At 42.2% G+C, this 22,132-nt stretch overlaps 1 protein-coding gene and 1 long non-coding RNA gene across 4 annotated transcripts in view; one reads left to right on the top strand and one right to left on the bottom strand.

Moving 5' to 3' along the window:
* Positions 1-7,113, top strand: part of NEBL (nebulette) — a 335,915-nt gene extending 328,802 nt beyond the window's left edge. For all 3 annotated transcript variants that reach the window (XM_040645356.1, XM_040645354.1, XM_040645355.1), the window contains one exon: positions 1,729-7,113. In XM_040645356.1, coding sequence (XP_040501290.1) covers positions 1,729-1,905 — 177 coding nt within the window. In that variant the 3' untranslated portion in view covers positions 1,906-7,113. The remainder of the gene's footprint in view (positions 1-1,728) is intronic.
* On the bottom strand, positions 3,053-16,182 carry LOC121106307. Its single transcript, XR_005838920.1, has 2 exons — positions 15,695-16,182; positions 3,053-3,467 (listed from the first exon to the last, which is right to left on the bottom strand). It is a non-coding gene; the product is annotated as an uncharacterized LOC121106307 (long non-coding RNA).
* Positions 16,183-22,132: the final 5,950 nt, after the last annotated feature.

The raw sequence follows: 22,132 nt of genomic DNA on the forward strand, positions 1-22,132 counted from the left end.
TTTGCTCTTCGCACCCTTTCGAAGAAAGCAGAAGGCTTACAGAGGTAAACCACCGAGAAAGGAAGGCATGCTGTGAAAACATGTAAACAGTGGAACATACCAAGACTGTCTCCGAACAATATTCTCGTTGTTACTTCGTGATTGGTCTTAGCCAACTGTGATCTTCATTCAGGTCTAAAAAGTACAAATATCTGGTCACATCAACCAGCCAATTTTGACAGTAATCAAAATGGCCACTAACCCCCAAATGACATGGCCAACATATGTCTTGGAATCCTCCTATTGGAAGTCTTGAAGTGCTTACAGATTCATTCATTAAATGTGGAGTTTGGAAGCAGTGCTCAAGGCCATCTTGTCCGATGGGCATCTCATGCTGAAATGGTTTCTTCAAGCTTCTGTCTGACACAGAAACCTTAGTCTGAGCACTGAGAAAGTGGTGGTCCCTCTAAGCAGTTGGAAGTTCTCTTTAACTGCTCTAAAGTTCTTTTTGCCTCTGCCAGTTTCCTCAGCCCATGAATTCACTTAATTTTGAGATTGTCTCTGTTACTATTAGCTGAATTCTTGGTCTTTAATGAAAACAAATATGGCAAAACTCTACTTCTAGTCTGGCTATCGGACACGTGGTGTGCAAATATCTTCTCCCAGCTGGTAGGTTCGCTTTGTTGCTGGTTGTCTCCGCTGCACAGGAGCTTTTTGGTTTGATGTGGTCCCACGTGGTTCTTTTTGCTTTTGGTGTCAAATCCAAGTAATCATTTCCAAGACCAGCATCAAGGAACTTACCGCCTATGTTTTTTTCTAGAAGTTTTGTCTTTTTAGGTCTAACCTTCAAGTCTTTAATGTATTTTGGGTTGACTTTTGTGTATGGGGTAGGGAAGTGTTCCAGTATCGCTCTTTCACACGGGGCTGTCCAGTTTTCCCAGCACCATTTACGGAAGAGACTATCCTTTCCCCGCTGTGTGTTCTTGGCTCCTTCGTCCTAAATTAATTGACCGTATATACATGGGTTTATTGCTGGGGTCTCTGTTCTGTTTCATCGATGGATGTTTTTATGTCACTACCAGAGTGTTTTGATTACCACAGCGTTGTAACATAGCTTGAAGTTAGGAAGTGAATACTTTCCTCATTATAACAAGGATTCAGTTATGTGTCCTTCAGTATTCAGAATATTTACATACTAAATGTCTACCACTGTGATTCAAAAACCTACAAAATAAGTATTTTGTGTTTTTCTTTTTTTAATATATTTTTAAGAGGAAGCAAAAATTCTTTGTTCTTATTTAAGAAAAATTCATTTCCTCTGCCAGGGTGCCCATGGCAGTGACTTGGCAGTGAGTTGGCTCTGTCTGTCCGAAGGACAGTTTTCTCTGAAAAACATGGAATAGGGGAGAATCTATATAATCTCTGGTCCCTGGGGTTATCTGAAGCTGGGCGAAGCTGGTTTTACTGCTTCAAAGCTTACTTTTTGATGGGCTAGTTATCGTATCTAGAGGCTTCCTCGATCTCCATTCTGGGCCCCCCAAACGTTCCCCTTTCTGCTAGCCTGGTAAACTTGAGATGGACACAGCCAGGATCGATTTGAGGCTCTGGTTTGCAGATCTCCAGAAATAAATACACTTGGGAACATTCCACATAATTACTTAATTATGTGTGAGTTGGTTTACTGTGATTGGCATTTGTGGCCATAACCATTTTGTGTCCGTCGTGTGACCCCCCTTTTTCCCTTCTCAGCGGACCTACCGAGCCATGTACGATTACAGCGCCCAGGACGAAGACGAGGTCTCTTTCAGGGACGGCGACTACATCGTCAACGTGCAGCCCATCGACGACGGCTGGATGTACGGTACCGTGCAGAGAACTGGGAAAACAGGGATGCTCCCGGCCAATTACATCGAGTTCGTTAATTAACTGTCTCTCCTGGTCTTTGAGCTTTGTTCTAATGTATACGAAACCCAATCTTTTTAAAAGATAGAAGATACTTTTAAGACAACTTGGCAGTTATTTTACAATAATCTATCTTCACTTTGACAATGAGACACACAGGTACCAGGAAGAAGGGATGACTTCTGGGCTCAGAACAGCAGCATTTTCAGTAATTCCTGTAAACGACATCTTTAGGTCTGGAGGCCCGGTGCTGCTAATTGGGTTAATGGTTTCCTTTGACTGGCCATCCCACACTTCTGGGAAATGTATTTTTGTAGACTTTAATAGAGATGTTGATTGTCCCTTAAATGTAACAAGTCTAGGAAACTTCTTAGCTGTCACTTTGGAATCACCAGAAGCCAATTCTCTTAATTCAGTAACACAGCCAATAATTTAAAAACCAGTTAGCTTTTGAGTCATTAGGGAATTTCCAACTCAAGTGAAAATTGCCTAATGTAATAAATGTCAGGAGTGGCAGAATGACAGTGTGGTTAAAATTATATTGACTGGTGGCCTTCGGGACCTATAAGCTTCTCCCGATCAAAGACATTTCCTTGTTCCCTAGGCTGACTTGGGTCTATTTATTTCTCATTTGTACCAAGGCATACCCTACTCTCCACTTACATTCTGTGGGCCCAAGTCCACGCTTGACTCCATAGAACGTCAGGACCAAATAACGTCACAGCTACTCGGCAAAGGGCAAAGTTTAAGGTCATCGCTATTATTTCCCTAAGAGCTTTTACCCCGTTGCATGTCACGTAGGTTCAAGCTTCTGTAACATAGGCAGCTGCACTGCCCATCCCTGTTATTAAAGCAAAAGTGCGGCTGATAACCTAACAGCCCTTTCCTCTAGTCGCCAGCTCATCAGAAAAACATACTTTGAAAAGTTGCTTGAGATTCTCCTGCTGCCTTGCACTCTAGTTTCGAAGGATTTACATCTTTAGGAAATAGATGTTTACTCTAGCAAATAAGTGATTTAGATGTTTATTGAGCAGCTTTCATTAACTTAATGCCGCTGTCGATTTAAAAGTAAAGAAACTTAATAGGAGCCAGTGACGACAAAGTGTACGAGTGACAACCAGTGAACAAAACGTCACCTACTCTGCATAGAGATGATTGGGTTTTTTTTTAATTTCGGAAAATGCTATTCACATCCAGGAATGGAAATCTAGCCACTGAATCCAGTTAATGAAAAGATTCCTTTTCTACTTTCTTCTGGTTTTTACTTTCTAAACCATATTTGGCGGGGGTGACGGGGTGCAGGATGAAAATGTCAGCAGAGATTTTAGGTCTCGGCCCAACAGGTTGTTCACTAAACAAGAAATTGTCGTCCCATCTTGTATTTGGAATGTAAGGCCCTGCAGGCACTTCCTGGATTCACAGCTGTGCCGGAGCCCTTGCTGGCGGGTCGTAAGGACCGGCCTGTAGTCCATAGTCAAGGTCACTGGAGAAATTAACGTCCATCAGCGACTCTGTGTTTTCCTGATGTGTTTGGACTTCAGCAGGGTAGCGTTCATGTGGGGCCTGACTCTGTAGTTGTGATGAAGCTGCAAAAACAAAGGTATAAAAATGTGATAAAATATATAGAGCTTGGGCATATCTCCCTTATGTAATATAGGCAAAGAAATTAACGAAATATCCTGTAAAATACATTTTGCAAAGTGTTTAGGAGTCCAAAAACAAATGCTAATTCATTTACACTTTTGAAAAGTTAGCACCTACTTTTGAAAATCTAGAGTTTCATTTTATCTGGCTAAAAGAGCAAATAAGCTTTATTACACTTCAGCTGCATCGGCAGGGCACTCACATAAAAAGAGAAGAGAGAAATTCAGGTAAAAAACTAGAGAGTTTTTTGAAGGGTTTTACAGATGCCTACCTACCCAGCTGGACTGATTTTCTAGTATTGAAATGGCCAGTCGTGATTAAATTAACCCCATATCTGCTTTGATGTCACATACACAAACCAACAAAGACAAGCTGAACTTGCGACATTCTTGCAAAAAAATTTTCTGTGCGTTAAAACTGGGATAATAAACTTGCCCAATTTTATTATATCATTAAGTAAATATTTATGTTTCACCCAGACCACTTTTTTTGTGATTATGAAAAAGAGTAGTTGTTGATTAAAGTTGCAGACTAAATGTAGGCCAGGTACAATTTTTGAGAAATAGCACGTTTATAGGAAGCTCAAAGGACACGGATTTGGAAGGCTCCTTTTAATCGGGGAAAGTCCCATAAAGTAGCAGCTGGTTGTTCCATTGTCTTCTCATCCACTAATTTCAAACTCAGATTCATGGAATGTGGAAGTCAATAATTATTAGAGGGATAATTCTAAAATTTTAAGCTTTGCATAATGTTTGCATAGCAGGATGTTTCTGCTTCCAGCCTCTAGGAATTAAGGTCTGCTCAGAATTTAACCAGAGAGCAGTTATTTTATAATAAAGGCTGCGGGAGAACATGACGTCACGTGCTCCTGACGCACCCCTGGGTAGCGTTGTCACTGTTCCTAGAGCTTGCCGAATATGGAGCATTTCAGCAGAAATATCAGAAACATCTATGTATAATACCAAAGTGCTATTTTTACAGCATCGTTTTTCAAAACCACATTCTTGGACAATTTTTCCGCTTTGCACATGGCCCCCTCCCCTCAATTTGGCAACATGCATCTCGTACGTAAATAACACTAACGGCTAAAGAAGGGCGTAAACAAATCTGTCTTCTAGAAATCAAGCCAAAGGCTGTGAAATGTCCAAGCACAGAGAGCATGCCCCTGATTCTCCGAACGCGATGCGTTCTCAGGCCTGAGAAAGCACACGGAGCGGGTTGATAACGTTTTCACGAGGTTCCGAAAACAAAACTGTATGCGGATCATCTCTCTCTTGAGAGAAGCAGAGCAGGGGAATAGATGACTTTGGTTGTACGTTTTTGTAGTCAATGTTCTTACTAATTCCTGCGCTCTAGAAAAGCTTTCTATTTCTAACCTGTGGCCGAACGAGTTCTCCACGTCTTCTTGTTCTTGTTTACACACCCGCAGTGTAGCTTGGTTTGAAATATTTATCTGGTTGTCAGATCCCCACGCCATCCCTGCCTCTTCTCAGGCTTCCCCACCTCCAGAGACCACACGGGAATTTGCAAGCACAATTTCTACGGGCACCTTGGATGAACATGGATGAGATTAGAGCAGCCCCTCTCTCGTCAGTAGGTTCATTGCTTGAAGATAATGAAGACGCAGTTAGGGCAGGTTGACCACAGTCTTTCTTCCCTCGTCCTCTCCCGGGTGAGCGCGACAACAGTCTGGAGATGGGGAAAGAGACTTTTCTAGAACAGGGAAGTTCAAGAGTTGCATCTCTTTTTTCAGGTGTGTTCACCTCCAGTGAAATATTTTTAGTGAAAAGATAAAGAAAATGGGTGTGATCCTTTAAAAATGCATCCCTATATAAAGTGGATATAGTTTATACCAAAATTATAATATAGATATATTTAAAAAAAGGTGCCTTTTTGATTACCCTGGTTTATCCATGATGGTCTTGGAAAGAAAACTGGGCAAGCAAGCTTCTTGTCTATTCTATAGTAATATTTTATTATACATGATTGGTATTTTTGTGGTGGGGAACTGAGATGCTCCTGACAGATATGAAAGGTGATAGCTGATTGTATTTTCACCTCTAAAGGTGTTGAACTTTAGAAAATACTGAACTTTCCTATCTATTTCTGAAAAGTTCTTTGTGGATTTATATACAGTCAGGATGCATTAACGTTAACTTTAGGTTTGAGACTTTAAATATCTATTGTAAGATAGAAGAATTATGTTATGAGGCTGAATTCATTACACAAGATGAAATTCACTTCATAGATTTCATTATACCTTAGCTATTTGCTTCTGATAATCTAAAAGCGGCTAGAGCGTGGGTATTTTGGATAATGAGACGCAGAGGCGAGAAAGCTTTAGTTAAGTAAGAAGCTATGTAAAGTAAGTTAAGAATGCTAAAAGGAAAGTCTCTTTCTGAAGTATTCCATGCCCATTAGGGTCCTTTCCAGGCAACCCATTGTCAACTACTGATGATCAAAAAAAAAAAAAAAAAAAAATCAAGATATTGTAGGATATTTCTGTGGCCATCATTTCACAATGTTTAGACTACTGGAATCCACCAGCCTGGAAGGATCCCCAGGACAGATTTCTCCCCCGTTGTCCATATTACTTCTGTATATTCATGGAATTCCATACGCTTTTTGCATTTGATACATGGTATCCAGTTGGCATAGTATCTACTTCTTTGTAATCCAGTTGCTGTTAAGAATGATTGACTTTGAAGGAAAAAAGAAAACTGCATCCGAGTCCCATTCTTCAGCGTCCATACAATGAATGACGGAGCATTTAGAAGCAGCACCGAGTGTGCTGTGGGCATGGTGTGGAAATGTTGGCCTTTCACCTGTGATAAGAATACAAAATTGAATCATTGCGCAGCGTGGCTTCTGTCTGCTTCAGAAATGTAGAATTGTGGTTGATGATGAACTTGCAAGAGTGTACTAACTTTGAGAGCATACAGTTTCAACGGAAACACTTCATGTTTTGAAGATGAAGGGGCTTATAGAATGATACAATGTTATTAACATAATTTGGCTTTTGTTATGCAAATTAACACCAGCTATTAAAATCTATTTTAGTAGAACTGCTTTAATTCATGTTTTCTTTCCTCTACACTGTGAATCTTTAAGCCTTGGTGGACTAGAGCAACATCGTGCTGCCCAAAGGACTAACCTATGCAAACTAGTTCACATTTTAGTGATGTCACAGTAATTGTGTGATAAGACATTACTTCCCCCCTGCCTAATGTACAGCGGCATCGAAATCAACATTAAGCCTAGCATCATGTATGTATAGTATAGTCACTCACAAACCCTTCAAGGCTACTATAATCATTAGTATTATTATTTGTTTAAAAGCAAATCGCCGAGTTATCTATTAGATCTACTTGAACGATGTCAGAACAAGAATGGCAGACGGACGTGTCGGCCGTGGCTTCAACGTGGTCACTGCAAGTGTTCTCCTGTGATCGAACTGTGTTCGGATGCACTCTCTTCAGGGTTTTATTATTCTGTGTCTTTCTGTATTTGTAAAACATTATAACGCTCTAATTTTCCTATCTCTACACATTCGGTTTGCTTAAATAAATGCAGGATATAACAAAACGGCTCTATGTCTTGGTTCTCGTCTTGGTCTCTTGGAGCTCGGGTCATTGATGGGGCCCCGGGGATGAGGTTTATCGGGACAACTCACATTAAAGCACACTGGAGGCCTCTGCTGGCTTCGGCGCACTTCCATTAGTGAGTGATTCAAAATGCATCTTCCTCCCCCAAATAAACTTAGTTGTAAATAATAACAATATTAAGCTTTTTCAAGCTCCGTATCTTTCAGATTGTGTATCGGAGTACTACAATAATACAGCATTGTAGTTCACGTCTTTCTCAATTAAATTCCTCCTAGGTTCCCAACAGTAGAATTTTAATTTTCTTGTAGTAGTAAAATGAAAGAAACAGCTTGAAGCAAAGAATAGAAAATGCACAAATTGAGTACATGAAATGGAAAGATGCTCTGATTTCTCAGCTAAAAACGGCTCATTTATCATAGAACATAATTGCTTTTTCCCCTAATTTTCCCATAGTTGGAAAAAGTAAGTTAGTCCCTATTTTTACCGTACTATAAATCTATTGAGACTAGGATCTTAACCTTACTGTATTTTCTGTAGATTTTCCTCTTTGATGGTGCATAAACCCTCCCAATTGTAAACTGATGAACAGTATGGATGACACACTTATTTTTTTTTAATTTTTAAAGATTTTATTTATTTATTTGGTAGAGAGAGAGTGTGCACACATGAGAGAGAGAGAACACAAGTGGGGGGAGGGAGACGTAGACTCGCCGCTGAGCAGGGAGCCCAATGTGGGGCTCAATCCCAGGACCCTGGAATCATGACCTGAGCCGAAGGCAGACACTTAACCAACTGAACCACCCAGGTGCCCTAGATGACACATTTAGAACACTCGATCACAGAATAAACATGTCTTCCTGATCTTGAATTTTTCTGCTTTTCATATCTAAAAGTATAAATTGAGTATTTGTATGATATTCAGCATCAAATACACTGATGATATTTCAAATTACAAAACAGCTTATTTATTTGAAGAATTTTCTTATCTTTTTCTCACTTCAAGATTTTTTTCCCCTCCATGATAATAAATTTCCTCCTTGGAACCCAAGCCACAGAGTAATGAATATCTTAGCAGGATTTTTTTTCCCTGAGCTAAAATAATTGGGATTTAGAATATATTAGGCTTATAATTTTATTAACTTCAACATTGTGACGTCAGTTTTATAAGTCACTGAGACCCACATGACCACCAGAAGCCTACCAAAATAACTTTTTACAAAAATATTCGGACATAATAAATTAAAAATTAGATAGAAGGAAAGTTTTCTTCCTTTCCTTATGTAACTTGCTTCTCCTACACAGAGGGACTGAATAAGAGTTTTGTGGTGGCAGGAAACTGGATACGGGCCAAGTGTGAACTACTTTCTGCAGTTCTAAGCAAAATTCTCAGGGCTTCGTGTATTATATTTCATTTGAGAGCAGCGAAGTTACAAAAAACAGAATGAGAAAATAGAGTTAAAAGGTGCCAGGTCACTATTAGAACAAAAGACGCAGTAACTGATTTTGTATTTATACCATAGCATTTGATACTTGCCATTTTTCTTTTTCTTTTCTTTTTTTTTAAGATTTACTTATTTGAGGGAGAGAGAGAGAGGAAAGGGGAGAGGGAGAGAGAGACAATCTCAAGCTGACTTCCTACTGAGCTCGGAGCCCGAGGTGGGACTCGATCTCTCGGACCCTGAGATTACCACCTGAGCCAAAACCAAGCCTTGGTCGCTTAACCGACTGCGCCGCCCAGGCACCCACCTTTTTTTTTTTTTTAAGTAGCAAACATGAAAGAGAATAGGAGAGACATGCAAAATCAGAACTCGTTATTCCACTTAACAGAATAAGGAATTTTTCTGCATCCCAAATTTAGTTACTGGATGACTCTTTAAATGACCTAGTTTCTGGTTCTTGACCTGGGCTAGCCACATTTACTGCCGTTTTTCAGACCATGCTAACTTAACTTTTGCCAAATTAACTTTTGTTGTCTCGCGTGATCTCACCACTATGGTCACAGCTGGCGGTCAGGTGACTGACTGATTGGCTGTCCAGGGAGCCCGGGACAGGGACTGCACAAGAACTGGGCCCGACAGGGATGGTGGTGACCGAGCCTGTCCAAATCTCTCTGAAGAACCTGAGTTCACAAGATAGGCCAAGTTGCTTAACTGGTTGTATTATTCAAAGCTAAAAGGCACAGATAAAGAAGGAAGTCAGGAGTAAGCGTAGGCTTTGAGTAAGCAGGAATCATGAGTAAGAAGAGCCACGAAATGGGGGAAAGATATTTAGAGGAGACGGAGTGAAAAGTAAATCAGATGGTCAGTAGTGGCATATGGCGTATGGTAGAGCCATAAAGAGATGGGAAGAAAGAAACTTCATTCTTGTTAATGGATGGCGCCCACCATTCAGGAGTCCCACCCCTTGCTGCTGAGGGGGTGGCCACACGCAGCGTCAGATGCTCGAGGCTCGGTCCTGCTGCCACTGTGAGGCCACCTCCTCTTATCTTGACGAGGAACCAATTTCATGAATGATGGAAAGATTTGCACGACGTCCCCCCACCAATGAAACACTACATCGCAGAAGTAATTGAAATGCGAGTTACATTATTACAGTCCACAGGTTGTCTTAAGTAATTTTCCTTTGTTTTCTTTTATGATACGTTATCCTCCATATATCCTATGGAAAATCCCTTCGGTTAGAAGTTGTTTCCCAGGACCCTATGGGGGGTATCCATAATGGATAATTGAATGCATTTAACTGCAACCAGGGTGTATGTAGAAAGAAGGAGGTTCAGAGGAATGTTCGCATTGATTTCTACATCTGGCAAAGAAGAGGGGAGGGGCTGGGGCCACCTTCCAGAGTGACACTGGCACTGGTATTCCAGGGATGAAGGAGGACTTGTTCTTGCAGAACTTTCAGAAATACCCAATGCAAGGTGGGTTTTCGCAGGATGATAGTTATCACGTTTGCCTAATAGAAATACCCACTTCTCCCAGGTTTGCTCAGTGAGAGCTCTTGTTGAAGGTGATTTATGTGTTTAACATCTATTTACTTAGTGTTGATGGGATTCAAGGAATAGAACACAGAACTTTCCACGTAAAGCTCACATACTGGTAGGAGAGATTGGCACAAAGCAGCTAAGGATGTACATTTATACACTTGCATATACTTGTGTCTGCTTAGGAATTAATTGCCCAATTGCAGCGTAGGAGACACCGCCAAAGGGAAGCCTTGTGCGCTCCGGGTTCTTACAGCCTTCTGCGCACCTGCCGGGAGGGGGCGGAAAGCTAGCGTTGGAAGCTGCCCTGACCACACTCTCTGTCCGCCTCCGGGCGTTAGACACCCGGAAAGACTTCATCAACAGCGGCTAGCACTAGAAATACTACAGTCTACATCTGCCAGATTTTAATTTAAGTAGCAATGGCAGGTTTTTGTAATTTTAATAAAGTTAAGTTTTTTGTGGACAAAATTCAGGGTCTGCACGTACATAAATTTGTGTGTATGGACTGCCCTCTTATTATTCTAATTAAGATTTTTTCCCAATCAAAAAAATTTTTTTTCAGCCCATTGCGAAGAGTAAATTATATACACAGAATTTTACAGATGTGGAATACTTCACTGCCTTTTTTGGATAATTGGTTATTACATAGGCTTTCCTGTGTCCTTACATCCTCCCGACTATTTTTGGAAAGCATGCGCTTACTGGAGTTTATTTTGATACAGTCTGCCGCAGACATTGATTACAATGCTGTTTATTCTCTCCCGTTTTAGATTTCACAGATTTGGGAGTTGTCATTTCCATCTAATATGTGATAGGACTTAGATTTGCTCCATTAACCAGGCAACACAGGGAAAAATCATTGGCAATGCAAGAGAGTTGTTGGTAATGACTTACGATCAGCCCTTGCTCGGAGGTAAAGCATAGCCATGTGTATGGAATTGTAGCAAGAATGCCGAACATCTGCCTCTTTTACGGGTCTGACGGTGTGTCTGCACACTTGATCTTGAGGACCTTTGCCCCATTTAAATGAACGATTGCTAATATTTTGGATGTATGTGGCTCCCTTAATCTATGCCTGATAAAATGCCTATTGTGGGAACACCCTTGGATATGCACAAATACCTCCTGGCTTCATTACATCTTTCACATTGTTGTGACTTTCAAGACAGTGCCACCAAGTGATTTCTGGACCTCTACATTTTTTTTTATTCTATGACTTTTTTTTTTGTTCCCCAAAAGAGGTGCTCTGATGAGCCAAGTATGGTGTCACATTTGCTTTGCAATGACACCTGGTTTCTTTTGTTCACAAGTCATATTCCCACTGGTTTACATTAATTTAGTGGGGTTGGGAGAAGAGGTGCCTGAAAACCCAATGGGGCAAACTTGTTGTGTGTGACCCACCGGCCAACGGTTCTTCCGGGCTGTGTCCGAGCACCAGCTCCGGAGGTCCCGGCGACGTGGCTCCGGTCTGCCTGCTGCCGTCCTCCCGCTGGAAGAACCAGACCGGGGCACAGGGAAAACTTTCCATTTTCTGTGCTTTATGTCCTAGAAAGTGGGGGAGAGGATGTCTCCAGTGAAGAATTTAATTTCAAAGCAGGCAAATAAAAAATGTTTATGGTACGAGCACAGTAATTATGCTGTGCCAGTCTCTTAGCATCATTGAAAAGTTTCATATTTGAAGGACATCGAAATATGTGCAGAACTTGGAATGGGGATTCTGGTCTTGATGCAAGTCCCTCGATTATGACTGAGACCCTAACACGGTAGTTTCATGATATCTAACCCTTCAGGATTGGACAGACTCAGTTTTACTGTTTATGCCCAGATCAAGGATCTAGATTATGATCGACTGGGGTGGGTGGAGCTCTCGTGTCCTAGTGACAAAGGTGAGCGTGTCAGGTGAGTGGGAACCTGTGGGGCCGTCAGGAGCATCGCGGGCAGAATGGGAAGGACGGAAATAGTTGAGGGACGAGGAGACCCGACTCTCCCAAAGGTCTCACTTGGATGAAAAACTCAACATTTTAGCCCCAAGTGGAGTTGGAGCTTTCAAAATTATTTCAGTGACAGGAAGTAGGCTCTCCCTGTGTTGGCCTTGCTGACCTTTTCATGCCCTTGCCCGTGACGTCCGCAAAATAATGCTGCACTCCGTTGTGTGGCTCACCCTACTTTTTTGGAAAGAATGTGTCTGGAAAATGCTGAAAATTGACTCCAGGGGAGTACAAGTTGAGAAGCCTTCTTTGAATTTAAGATTATGTGATGCCCCAGCCTTTCTATATTGGGGTTGTGTGTGTGTGTGTGTGTGTTTTGTTTTGTTTTGTTTTTGTTTTTGTTTTAAGTCGGAGAAAGTTGTGTTCACCTGAGGGGAGCAAGAAGATTCCGCGCGCTGTTGAACTTGGGAGGTCTCCCATTCCTGAAGGGGACGCTTCTGACCAGAGTCCTGTTTGACCTTCTATGCACGTTCGCCTGAGTCTCATGGATTTTTTCAGGGGAGCAGAGACCTTTAGTCGGGACTCCCCGCCCCCCACCCGACCTTCAGGAAGACACGGCATGACTGTCTCACTTTAAAGACCAGAAGACCAGGCCCTGAGAAAACTGGTGACTGTCAAATCCAAATGGCACATAGTTTGGCAGGTGGATAAAAACATGGCTCCTCTGTCTTCCATCCCTGGGCCCCGTCCCATCACACACAGCTTTTCTTGAGGTGCTCTCCAGCTATTGAAAACGGGGAGCAGGAGGACCCGCACATATCTGCAGTTGCCCTTCTTGTTCCTTTAAAGTCCCAGGAAGGCCTCTGGGGCCCAGCTGTGAGCAGCGAGGAGCGTGATCCCAGGCGGGGGCCGACTTTGATCACCCGAACCACGGCCAGGACACTCGGAGTAGCGGAAGTGGTGATGGGGTCCAGACTCCCGTTTCACAGGCTGGGAGGTCAGTAGCTCATTTCCTTGAAGACGCTGCAGCTGCAAAGTAAGATAAAAGGGGAACGAGGTCTTCAGAGGACTGATGCGAGCTCCTGTTCCACGTCCCACCCTTCCTTCTCCCCAGAAGCAGGGCCGATGCAGCCGCCATCTGGTCCACACGCAAGCCTCCTGTAGTTGGGGTAGTTAGACTGTCTGAGGATTTCTGCCCAGTTGGTTTTTAAATGCCATTTCAACAAACATTTTTTAAAAAACCTAACATGTGCCCCCCTTGAGACAGCTGTGGGGTTCGGACTTGCATCAGAAAGACGAACTTGGGGTGCATTGTGACAAATCACCCCATTCCTAGTTGTACGAACTCTAGCTTTCTCCTTCCTTTTCTTTCCTTTCTATCCCATCCCTTCTGTCTCCTGTTTCTAAAAGAATGTGCTGGTTCTCTAACGTAAAAAAGTAAAATCCATCCCCACTGGAAACCATTCAGAAGGGAAGAGAGAAGAAAAAGTGATTTGCAAAGTCACTATCCAAAATTATTGGTGTTCCCATGTATCCTTGCAAAGTGTTTATTTATACATATGCATATATTTTAACGATAGTTGTCTTACAGACAATTTTATGTATTTTCCCCATTTACTATTGTATAATGAAAATTTTTTATCATTAAATAAGTTTTTGAAACAATTCTATCATTTCGATAAGTTGTTATTTATTTAACCTTCTTACTGGACATCGAAGTTGTTTCCCTTTTAAAGTGATACACAGAGGGGCGCCTGGGTGGCACAGAGGTTAAGCGTCTGCCTTCGGCTCAGGACGTGATCCCGGCGTTATGGGATCGAGCCCCACATCAGGCTCCTCCGCTGGGAGCCTGCTCCTTCCTCTCCCACTCCCCATGCTTGTGTTCCCTCTCTCGCTGGCTGTCTCTATCTCTGCCGAATAAATAAATAAAATCTTAAAAAAAAAATAAAGTGATGCAGAGAATATTTTCATGTTGTTATTTTCTTCGGTGAAAGTGCTCAATATGGAATAGCTGGGACAAAAGGAACCTATAATTTTAAGGCTTTTAATAAATATTATTTATTTGTCACACAGCAAGATTTACCAATTTAGATACCTATCATCAGTAGATTGTTGTCTTTCATATCTTTTCACTTCTGTGAGTGTGGGTGAGATCGCACGCTTTCTTCCCATGCTTATTGGCCATTTGCAGTTTATCCCCCCGGCCCCCAACTTGCTGGTCTCTATTTCATTGCCTGCGATATGCAGCATTTGGGTATGACTTTTTTTTTTTTTTTAAACTTTTGATGTTTCTGTCCAGAAAGTTTCTAGTAATTTATACTCCCAGCAACAGTGCATTTGTCTGTTTCAACAAGCCCTTTCTGACACGGGATGCCATTGTTTGTTTTAGTTTTTTGAGTACCGCTTTTACTTACAGAAACTTATGTCTGGTGCATGTTAATGCCATCATTTTTACATATAGATGGCTGTGTGTTAAAACCTTGCTGACAATACACAGACCAGAGAGAGAGAGAGAGAAAGAAAGAGAGAGAAGGAGAGGGAATTTCGCAGGAGAGAAGGGAGAAGGGTGGAGTGGAGAAAGTGTCCCTAAGTATTTGAGATTGCTGTCAGAGGAAGTATATACAGAAAGGAAAATGCAGAGAATTTTCTGCATTTCATCCCACGTATGAAAGGGGATGGACCACTAAGGAGTGCAGAATTGTATCAGTCTGCTAGGCGGCCACGGCAAAGTACCACAGACTGGTGGCTTAAACAATAGCAGTTCATTTTCTCAACGTTCTGGAGCCTAGAAGTCCAAGATCCTGATGGGAGCTGCATTGGTTTGTCCTGAGGCTTCTCTTCTCGGCGAACAGATGACCATCTCCCCTCTGTTCTGTGCGTGTCTGGGTCCCAATTTCCTCTTCTTATAAGGACACCAGTCTTACTGGATTAGGGCCCATCTCATCACCTCATTTTAACCTAATGACTTCTTTCCCAGTTCCCAACACAGTCTCATTCTGGGGTGCTGGGAATTAGGACTACGACGTGCGGTTTTGGGGGGGACATAGTGCAGCCCAGCATGAATGCAGAACATTGCACGTGGGCAGCCGGACACAGTCAGGTGTACCTTGGAAGGGTTGGGCTTAGACAGCTTTAGTAAAGGAAGGCCTGTCTTGAGTGTCCACAGAAGGCATTTGAAAGAGGAAGAAACCAGGATCCACGAAGATGAGGTGCTTGGACAAAAGTCACACAGTGAGTTCGTTGCAGAGCTGAGGACAGGAGCCTGAGACGTATGGTTTTAGCTCCTGCGGTTCTCCTGTTGGGCCTCCCTGCCTCAGGCAGCTGGGCTCCGCAGCGAGGCTGGACCCTGGCTCTCCTCTGACTTCAACCCTTGGCAGTGATCTTGAGCCAAGCAATCTACAGCTACACACCCCAAATCACCGCTGTTAAACACACGCTACAGAGGGCTGATTTTCCAGAAAACCCACCTGCAGACATCTCTCTTCTCTCTATCAGGTTGGCGTCTATGTGGCAGGATGAATTTCATTTTACACGGTCTGCTGTACCGGAGGAGTCCGGTTAATATACAAACACAGCATGGAAGTGCAGTCTCCCTGTCCTACATCCCCCCCACCGCCCGCACCTTCACGGCCTCCCCAGCCTCCCCTCCTCACCTCCATGCAAACCTGGCGATGGTCACAGATGTTGTACCGCGGCTCACGTTTTCTTCACCCCATCTTCTTCTTCTCTCTTTGTTGTAAGTTCTTCTAGAAGCTCCATCTACCAGGAGGTGGGGGACTGAGATTGCACAACGGGGTTGTCCCCTTGCATCATTCATGACCGGGTCCTCTCTCTACATGAGTATTGGGCATAGCCACCAAATCAGTGTTGACCAGCACAGAAGTACAACTCCTAATTTCCCCAAAACATTGCGTCTTGCTTTCAATTTTTTATCCACCCTTTTCCGATACAGGAAACTTTTATGCAGAGCTAGAACTGGGTAGCACTTAATAAGAAAACAACAACTTAGTAAAGACACAGAGCAACCATCTGTGTCGACACTGATGATAAACTGGGCTTCCTCGTCTAACGTCCCTCTCCATTAATCAGATTGTTTCCAGGATGCTGAACAGCTGGCTCACCGTGAACTTGTGGAAATGGTTTACTCTGGTGGAGGGATGCCAAAGGAAAGAGCAATTGTCTTGGTGGGCAGAGTTACAGTCTGAAGAATGGGCCCACCTTTGGCGTCTTTGGAAGGCATCACCCAATTCCTGTGCCGGTGTTTCTTTGTTCAGTGGAGCTAAGTCTTCCCTTTAAGCATGTTCTCATGGTAGGTGCTTAATAAATGGCAACAGAGACCCCAGATGGCCCTCTGTGAGAGATACCCTTATCCATTGCTATAAAAGAGAACTCCCTTCCATTTCATCTTCTTTTTTTTTTTTTAAAGATTTTATTTATTTATTTGATAGAGAGAGAGAGAGAGAAAACACAAGTAGGGGGAGCAACAGGCAGAGGGAGAGGGAGAAGCAGGCTCCCCGTGGAGCAGGGAGTCTGACATGGGGCTCGATCCCAGGACCCTGAGATCATGACCTGAGCTGAAGGCAGACATTTCGCTGACTGAGCCACCCAATTGCCCCTCCATTTCATCTTCTTTGGGGCCACTGAGTAGCTGGTAGCAAAGAATTAGTGAAAACCATGCACCCAGTAAGAACAGTTTGAGTATTAATTGAGCACTAACTGAGTATAAGGAAATGATACAAAAGCCTATTAAGACTTCTGGGCATGTGGGCTAAGAGAGGACCTGGACAGAATAAGTTACGTTACTTTTTAAAATTTAGATATTTATGCCAATAAGTTTTAATTAAACTGATAGATCTGGTATATTTTTACATATTGTGCTTTGTAAATTACCATTTCCGATATTAATATCAGAAGTAGAAGGGTAGCGGTACATAGTGACCTTTAAAAATGCGTGGCTGATTGAATCACTGGTAGTTTAACATTAATCGATTTAATTATATGAAAGTGACACAAGAGGGCAGCTGTGCACTGTTTCTGAATACCTTTTGCTATAATATATTAGGCTAAAATTGAATATATGAATAATCAGTGTGATAGGAAATTGTTTTTCATAAACTTATTATACAGAAGTATAAAATTATTTTATTTAGAAACAAGTCAATTTTTTATACCACTTAAATCCTTACAGGCAAATAAAAGTTGACAAGTAATAATTTAATTAACATCCTACTGATGAGCCGTAGCTCCTACGTTTACGCAGAACTTTCTGGTGATGTCTTAAGAATCATTTATTGATCTGAGGGTGAAGGGGGAGAATGGGTGGAGGTGCTCATTAATCAGGGATATTCTGGTCCCCACGAAAGCCTATATGTTGGAATGAAACCTGTGTCCTGTGCATTGAGCTTAGCAATAGTGCGGAGCTGGAAAGAAATGTCTCAGCTCCTACATTTTCACACAGATCCTGGAATAAGGTTTACTTCTGGCACTTCTGGTTGTCACCCTTTGGACCCACAGCAGGTAAATATTCTGCATGATATCTATGATCTCCTGCCAGAGCAGTGGTGGGGCTTCTTGGAGTGGATTCCACCCTGGGGGGCAAACAGATCCTGGGCAGTAGGACAAGGTACCCTGAACCAAGGGATCCCGAAGATGCCTAATGTTCCAGGCCTGAATTACATCCAGTTTAAGGGACTTGTGCAGTTGCATGGGGACAGAGAGAGCTGTGTCTCAGCCCAGATGAGGAATGGAGCTGAAATGGATCTCCCGGGATCCCGCAAAGATGACCATGTTTGGGAGGGTGCATCTGCTTTGTGAAAATGGGTAGCTACAAAACTTACAGAGCCATCCCCAAAGTGAATGTAGATATATCATTATTATTTAAATCATTTCAATAAACATGAATTGTCGACATATGGCAAGATCCAGTTCATGGTGGGTGCAAAGATATAGGGTCTTCTGACAAGAATCAAATCGATCAGGGAGGAGATGGGGGGCTAGGGGTTAAGCACCTCATGGAATGCAGGACGTCCTCAGAGAGCAAGTGCTTTGGCTGCGGGCTCCGTAGTTTGTGCTGCCGTGCCTGCTGATCTGATGACTGCATGATGGTACCAGTGGAGCTGGGGAGAAGGAACTTGAGACACTGGCGCACAGGGTGTGTGGCTTCACGCTGAGAAAACACAGTGGAACCAACGCTGGCAGCAAGAGCAGGGCAGACCGGAAGGTGGACTGGCATTAAGACTCAAGAGCTGGCTGTAGGCTATTCATCCAGAGACAACAGGGCAGGGGAGCACGTCCTAAAGTCTCAATGCCAATTCCAATTCAAGCATTAGGGACAAGATCTAAGTCCAGAAGTTCAAGCTGGATATCCGTATTGGGCATGGGGCATGGAGGTTTTCAATGAGAGGAAACCGACAGGTGACATGGCTCTGAAATTGAGAAACCAGGAAGAGTGTCCGGATCAGAGAGTAAACCACAGCACCATGAATCTAGATGTCGTCGTTGATCACAAATCAGGAAGCGCTTTGCTTTCTGTGCTGGTTTAAAACAATATTCCTGGCAAGGACAAGAACATCCCCACAGCTGCTGTTTCCCTTGAGTTACAAAATTCTCACAGCATAGAACCATCTATACGTAAAGGAAATGCAGCTCAAAATGAACAGACGTGGAGAGTAAGCCTTAATTGATGCTATGAGTTCATGTCTTCACGTACGGCCAACTCTCGTCCCAGGGTGCTGGAGGAATTCAAATATATAATCAGGGAGTCCCCTCTGGTAATCTTTAAAAAATCATGTACAACAAAAAAGGAGCCAGAAAATTGATGACAAGTAGATGTCACAAGTTTTGAAAAGGGGTGGACCCCAGAAACCACAGACTAATAACTTTGGTCAACGTTTGGTCAAATTATAGAACGCATTTTAAGCAGCTGTCTTATGAGCACTTTGAAAGGAATGTGTTGACAGCTAGCAGACATGGAGTCACCAGGGACAAATCATGCCAAACTAACCTCATCTCCTTTTGTGAAAGCATTTTACTGAGCTGTAAGATCAGGGAGTGATCTTAGGGTTCCTTGGATTTAGGACAAGTTTTGGCAAAATCCATTAAGATATCACTAGAGATAATATGGCAAAATGAAGCTACTATGAAAGTACTTTAGATGGCTGGGACCTGTTTGAAAACTGTGCTTAGAATGGAAGAACAAGGGGCGCCTGGGTGGCTCAGCCGTTAAGCGTCTGCCTTCGGCTCAGGGCGTGATCCCGGTGTTCTGGGATCGAGCCCCACATCAGGCTCCTCTGCTGGGAGCCTGCTTCTTCCTCTCCCACTCCCCCTGCTTGTGTTCCCTCTCTAGCTGGCTGTCTCTCTCTGCCAAATAAATAAATAAATAAATCTTTAAAAAAAAAATGGAAGAACAAAAAATTCAGTACACAATGACATTTGCCGAGTGCTAATGTCATCTTTTGCAAATTCTTACTAGACTACCTATGAAGACACAGGGAGGAGAAAAGAGGAGTGAGGGCTGCCTACCACATTAGTGATAGTATCAGGAAGAATTTTTACTAAATTCAAGGCTGGTGAAAATGACCATTAGTAATCTATGACTAATTGCCTAGCTGTAGTAGAAAGACCCATTCGTTTCTCCTCTGTTTAGTCTCTGCCTTAGAAATGTGGATTCCATAAAACTAGGAAACTGAACATCTACCCCTTCTGCATGGGAACAGACTCCAGTCACAAGAGCAACAAAACCTAGGAATAATTCTAGCAAGAAATCAATGGACTTGCAAGAAGAAACTTCTAGGACATCACTGAGTGGCATAAGAGTATGAACAAATGGAGAACCCCATTCCTGAATGGGAAGATTAAACACTGTAAATATGTTAATTCTTCCATAATTAATTATAAGTTTCATAGATCCTAACAGAATCACGAAGAGTTTCTTTTTTTGACTCGACAAAAAGATTCCGTGTGCATTCTAGAAAAAGTAAACAGTAAGAATGGTTAAGAAAACTATTGCTATGTATGCTGGAAGTTCGTACGTGATAAAGTGAACATCATAACCAGAGGAAAATGGATGGATTCATTAACAAAAGAATTGTTTTGAAAAAATCAAGTTAGACCATTTTTATATCACATACCAAATAAATGTTGGAGTAAAAATGTGAACATTTTAACTACTAAAAGGAAGAAAATATAGACGAATATTTGATAATGTTGGAATAAGGAAGGATTGCTAAGCGTATTACGATGGGAAAACACACACAGAAACAGGAAACACAGAAAAAGAGCTATTGACTTGGATGTAAACTTTTTTTTTTTTAATTTTAGAGAAGGAGGGGGGTGAAAGAGGGAGAGGAAGGGAGAGAATCTTAAGCAGGCTCCACGCTGAGCGCAGAGCCCAACTCAGGGCTCCATCACATGACTCTGAGATCATGACCTGAGCCGAAATCAAGAGTCAAATGCTCAAATGACTGAGCCACCCAGGTGCCTCGAGGATGTAAACATTTTTAAAATTAGTTTTTATTAAGCATTTCATTTTGAGATAATTGGAGGTTTAAATTCGTTTGTAAGAAATAGTACTGAGGGATTCTATGTTCACCTTACTCCGTTTTCTCCAATAGGAACATCTTGCAGAACCATAGTAAGAGATCCCAGCCAGGATACTGACATTGATAAAGTCAAGTTATGAACCATTTCCATCACCACAAGGAGTCCTCATGCTGGTGTCTCACAGCCACAGCCTGGGGTCTCCATCCGTAAACCCTGCCAGCCACTCACCTGCAGTATGGGTAGACATTTGAAAATCCATTCATCCCTTGAAGGCCTTGTGGGCTGTTTTCAGGTTTTTGGTATTACAAAAACAGCTTCTATGCAAATTATATATAGGTTTTTGTGCAAATGTAAGGCTTCATTTCTCTGGGATAAACCTCCAAGAACGCAACTGCTGAGTGATAGGATCGTTATAGGGTTTGTTTTTATTTGTTTATTTATTTTTTTTTAAAGATTTTATTTATTTATTCAACAGAGATAGAGACAGCCAGCGAGAGAGGGAACACAAGCAGGGGGAGTGGGAGAGAAAGAAGCAGGCTCATAGCGGAGGAGCCTGATGTGGGGCTCGATCCCAGAACACCGGGATCGCGCCCTGAGCTGAAGGCAGACGCTTAACCGCTGTGCCACCCAGGCGCCCCCAGGGTTTGTTTTTAAGACACGGACAAAACTCTTTTCCAGAATGGCAGTACCATTTTACATTCTCACCAGTATCCAGTTTCTCTGCATCCTTACCACAATTTGGTGTTGTTGCTTTTTATTTCTTCTAAATTTTAGACATTCTGATAGATGCGTAGTGATTTCTCGGTGTAGTTTACATTTGCATTTTGCTGAGGACTAATGTTGTTGAGCATGTCTTCATGTGCTCGTTTGGCACTGGGTATTTTCTTTTGTGAAATGTCTGTGTATGATTTTGCTTATTTTCTAGATTGTTTTTTCACTGTTGTGTTTTGAGAGTTAAAAAAAAAAAAACCCTACAAACCCAAACTCTAGTTTTTTGTGAGATGTGTGGTTTGCATATATTTTATCCAAGTTGGTAGCTTATCTTTTCATTCTTTTGAAAGGTCTTTCATAGAAAAAAGTTTTTAACTTTGTTGAAGTTCAATTTATCAATTTTTTAAATTTGATGCATCATGCTTTGGATGTCAAGTTTAAGTTAGTTCTTAGATCTTGAGGATTTTCTCCTACTCTCTTTTTTTTTTTTATGCCATCTGCAAATAGAGGCAGGTCTATGTCATTTTTCCCAATTCACTTGGTCTGTTTCCTTTTCTTGCCTTCTTGCATTGGCCAGAACGTCCATCACTATGTTGAAGTAGAATGATCTTACAGGGCAGCATGTGGTCTTTCCCCATCAAGTATAACGTCAGCTTTAGGTTTTTTGTAGATGCTTTTTATCAAGTCGAGCACATTCCCCTTTATGCCTGAGTGTTTTAAATGATGAAAGGGTACTGAATTTTGTCATGCTTTTTCTGAACTTATTGATATGATTACATGATTTTTCTTGTTTAGCCTGTTTATATTATGGATTATACTGATTCTTGCATATTGAACCG

The sequence above is a fragment of the Ursus maritimus genome, unplaced genomic scaffold, assembly GCF_017311325.1.
Source record: "Ursus maritimus isolate PB19 unplaced genomic scaffold, ASM1731132v1 scaffold_31, whole genome shotgun sequence".
NCBI classification, from domain to species: Eukaryota; Metazoa; Chordata; class Mammalia; order Carnivora; family Ursidae; genus Ursus; species Ursus maritimus.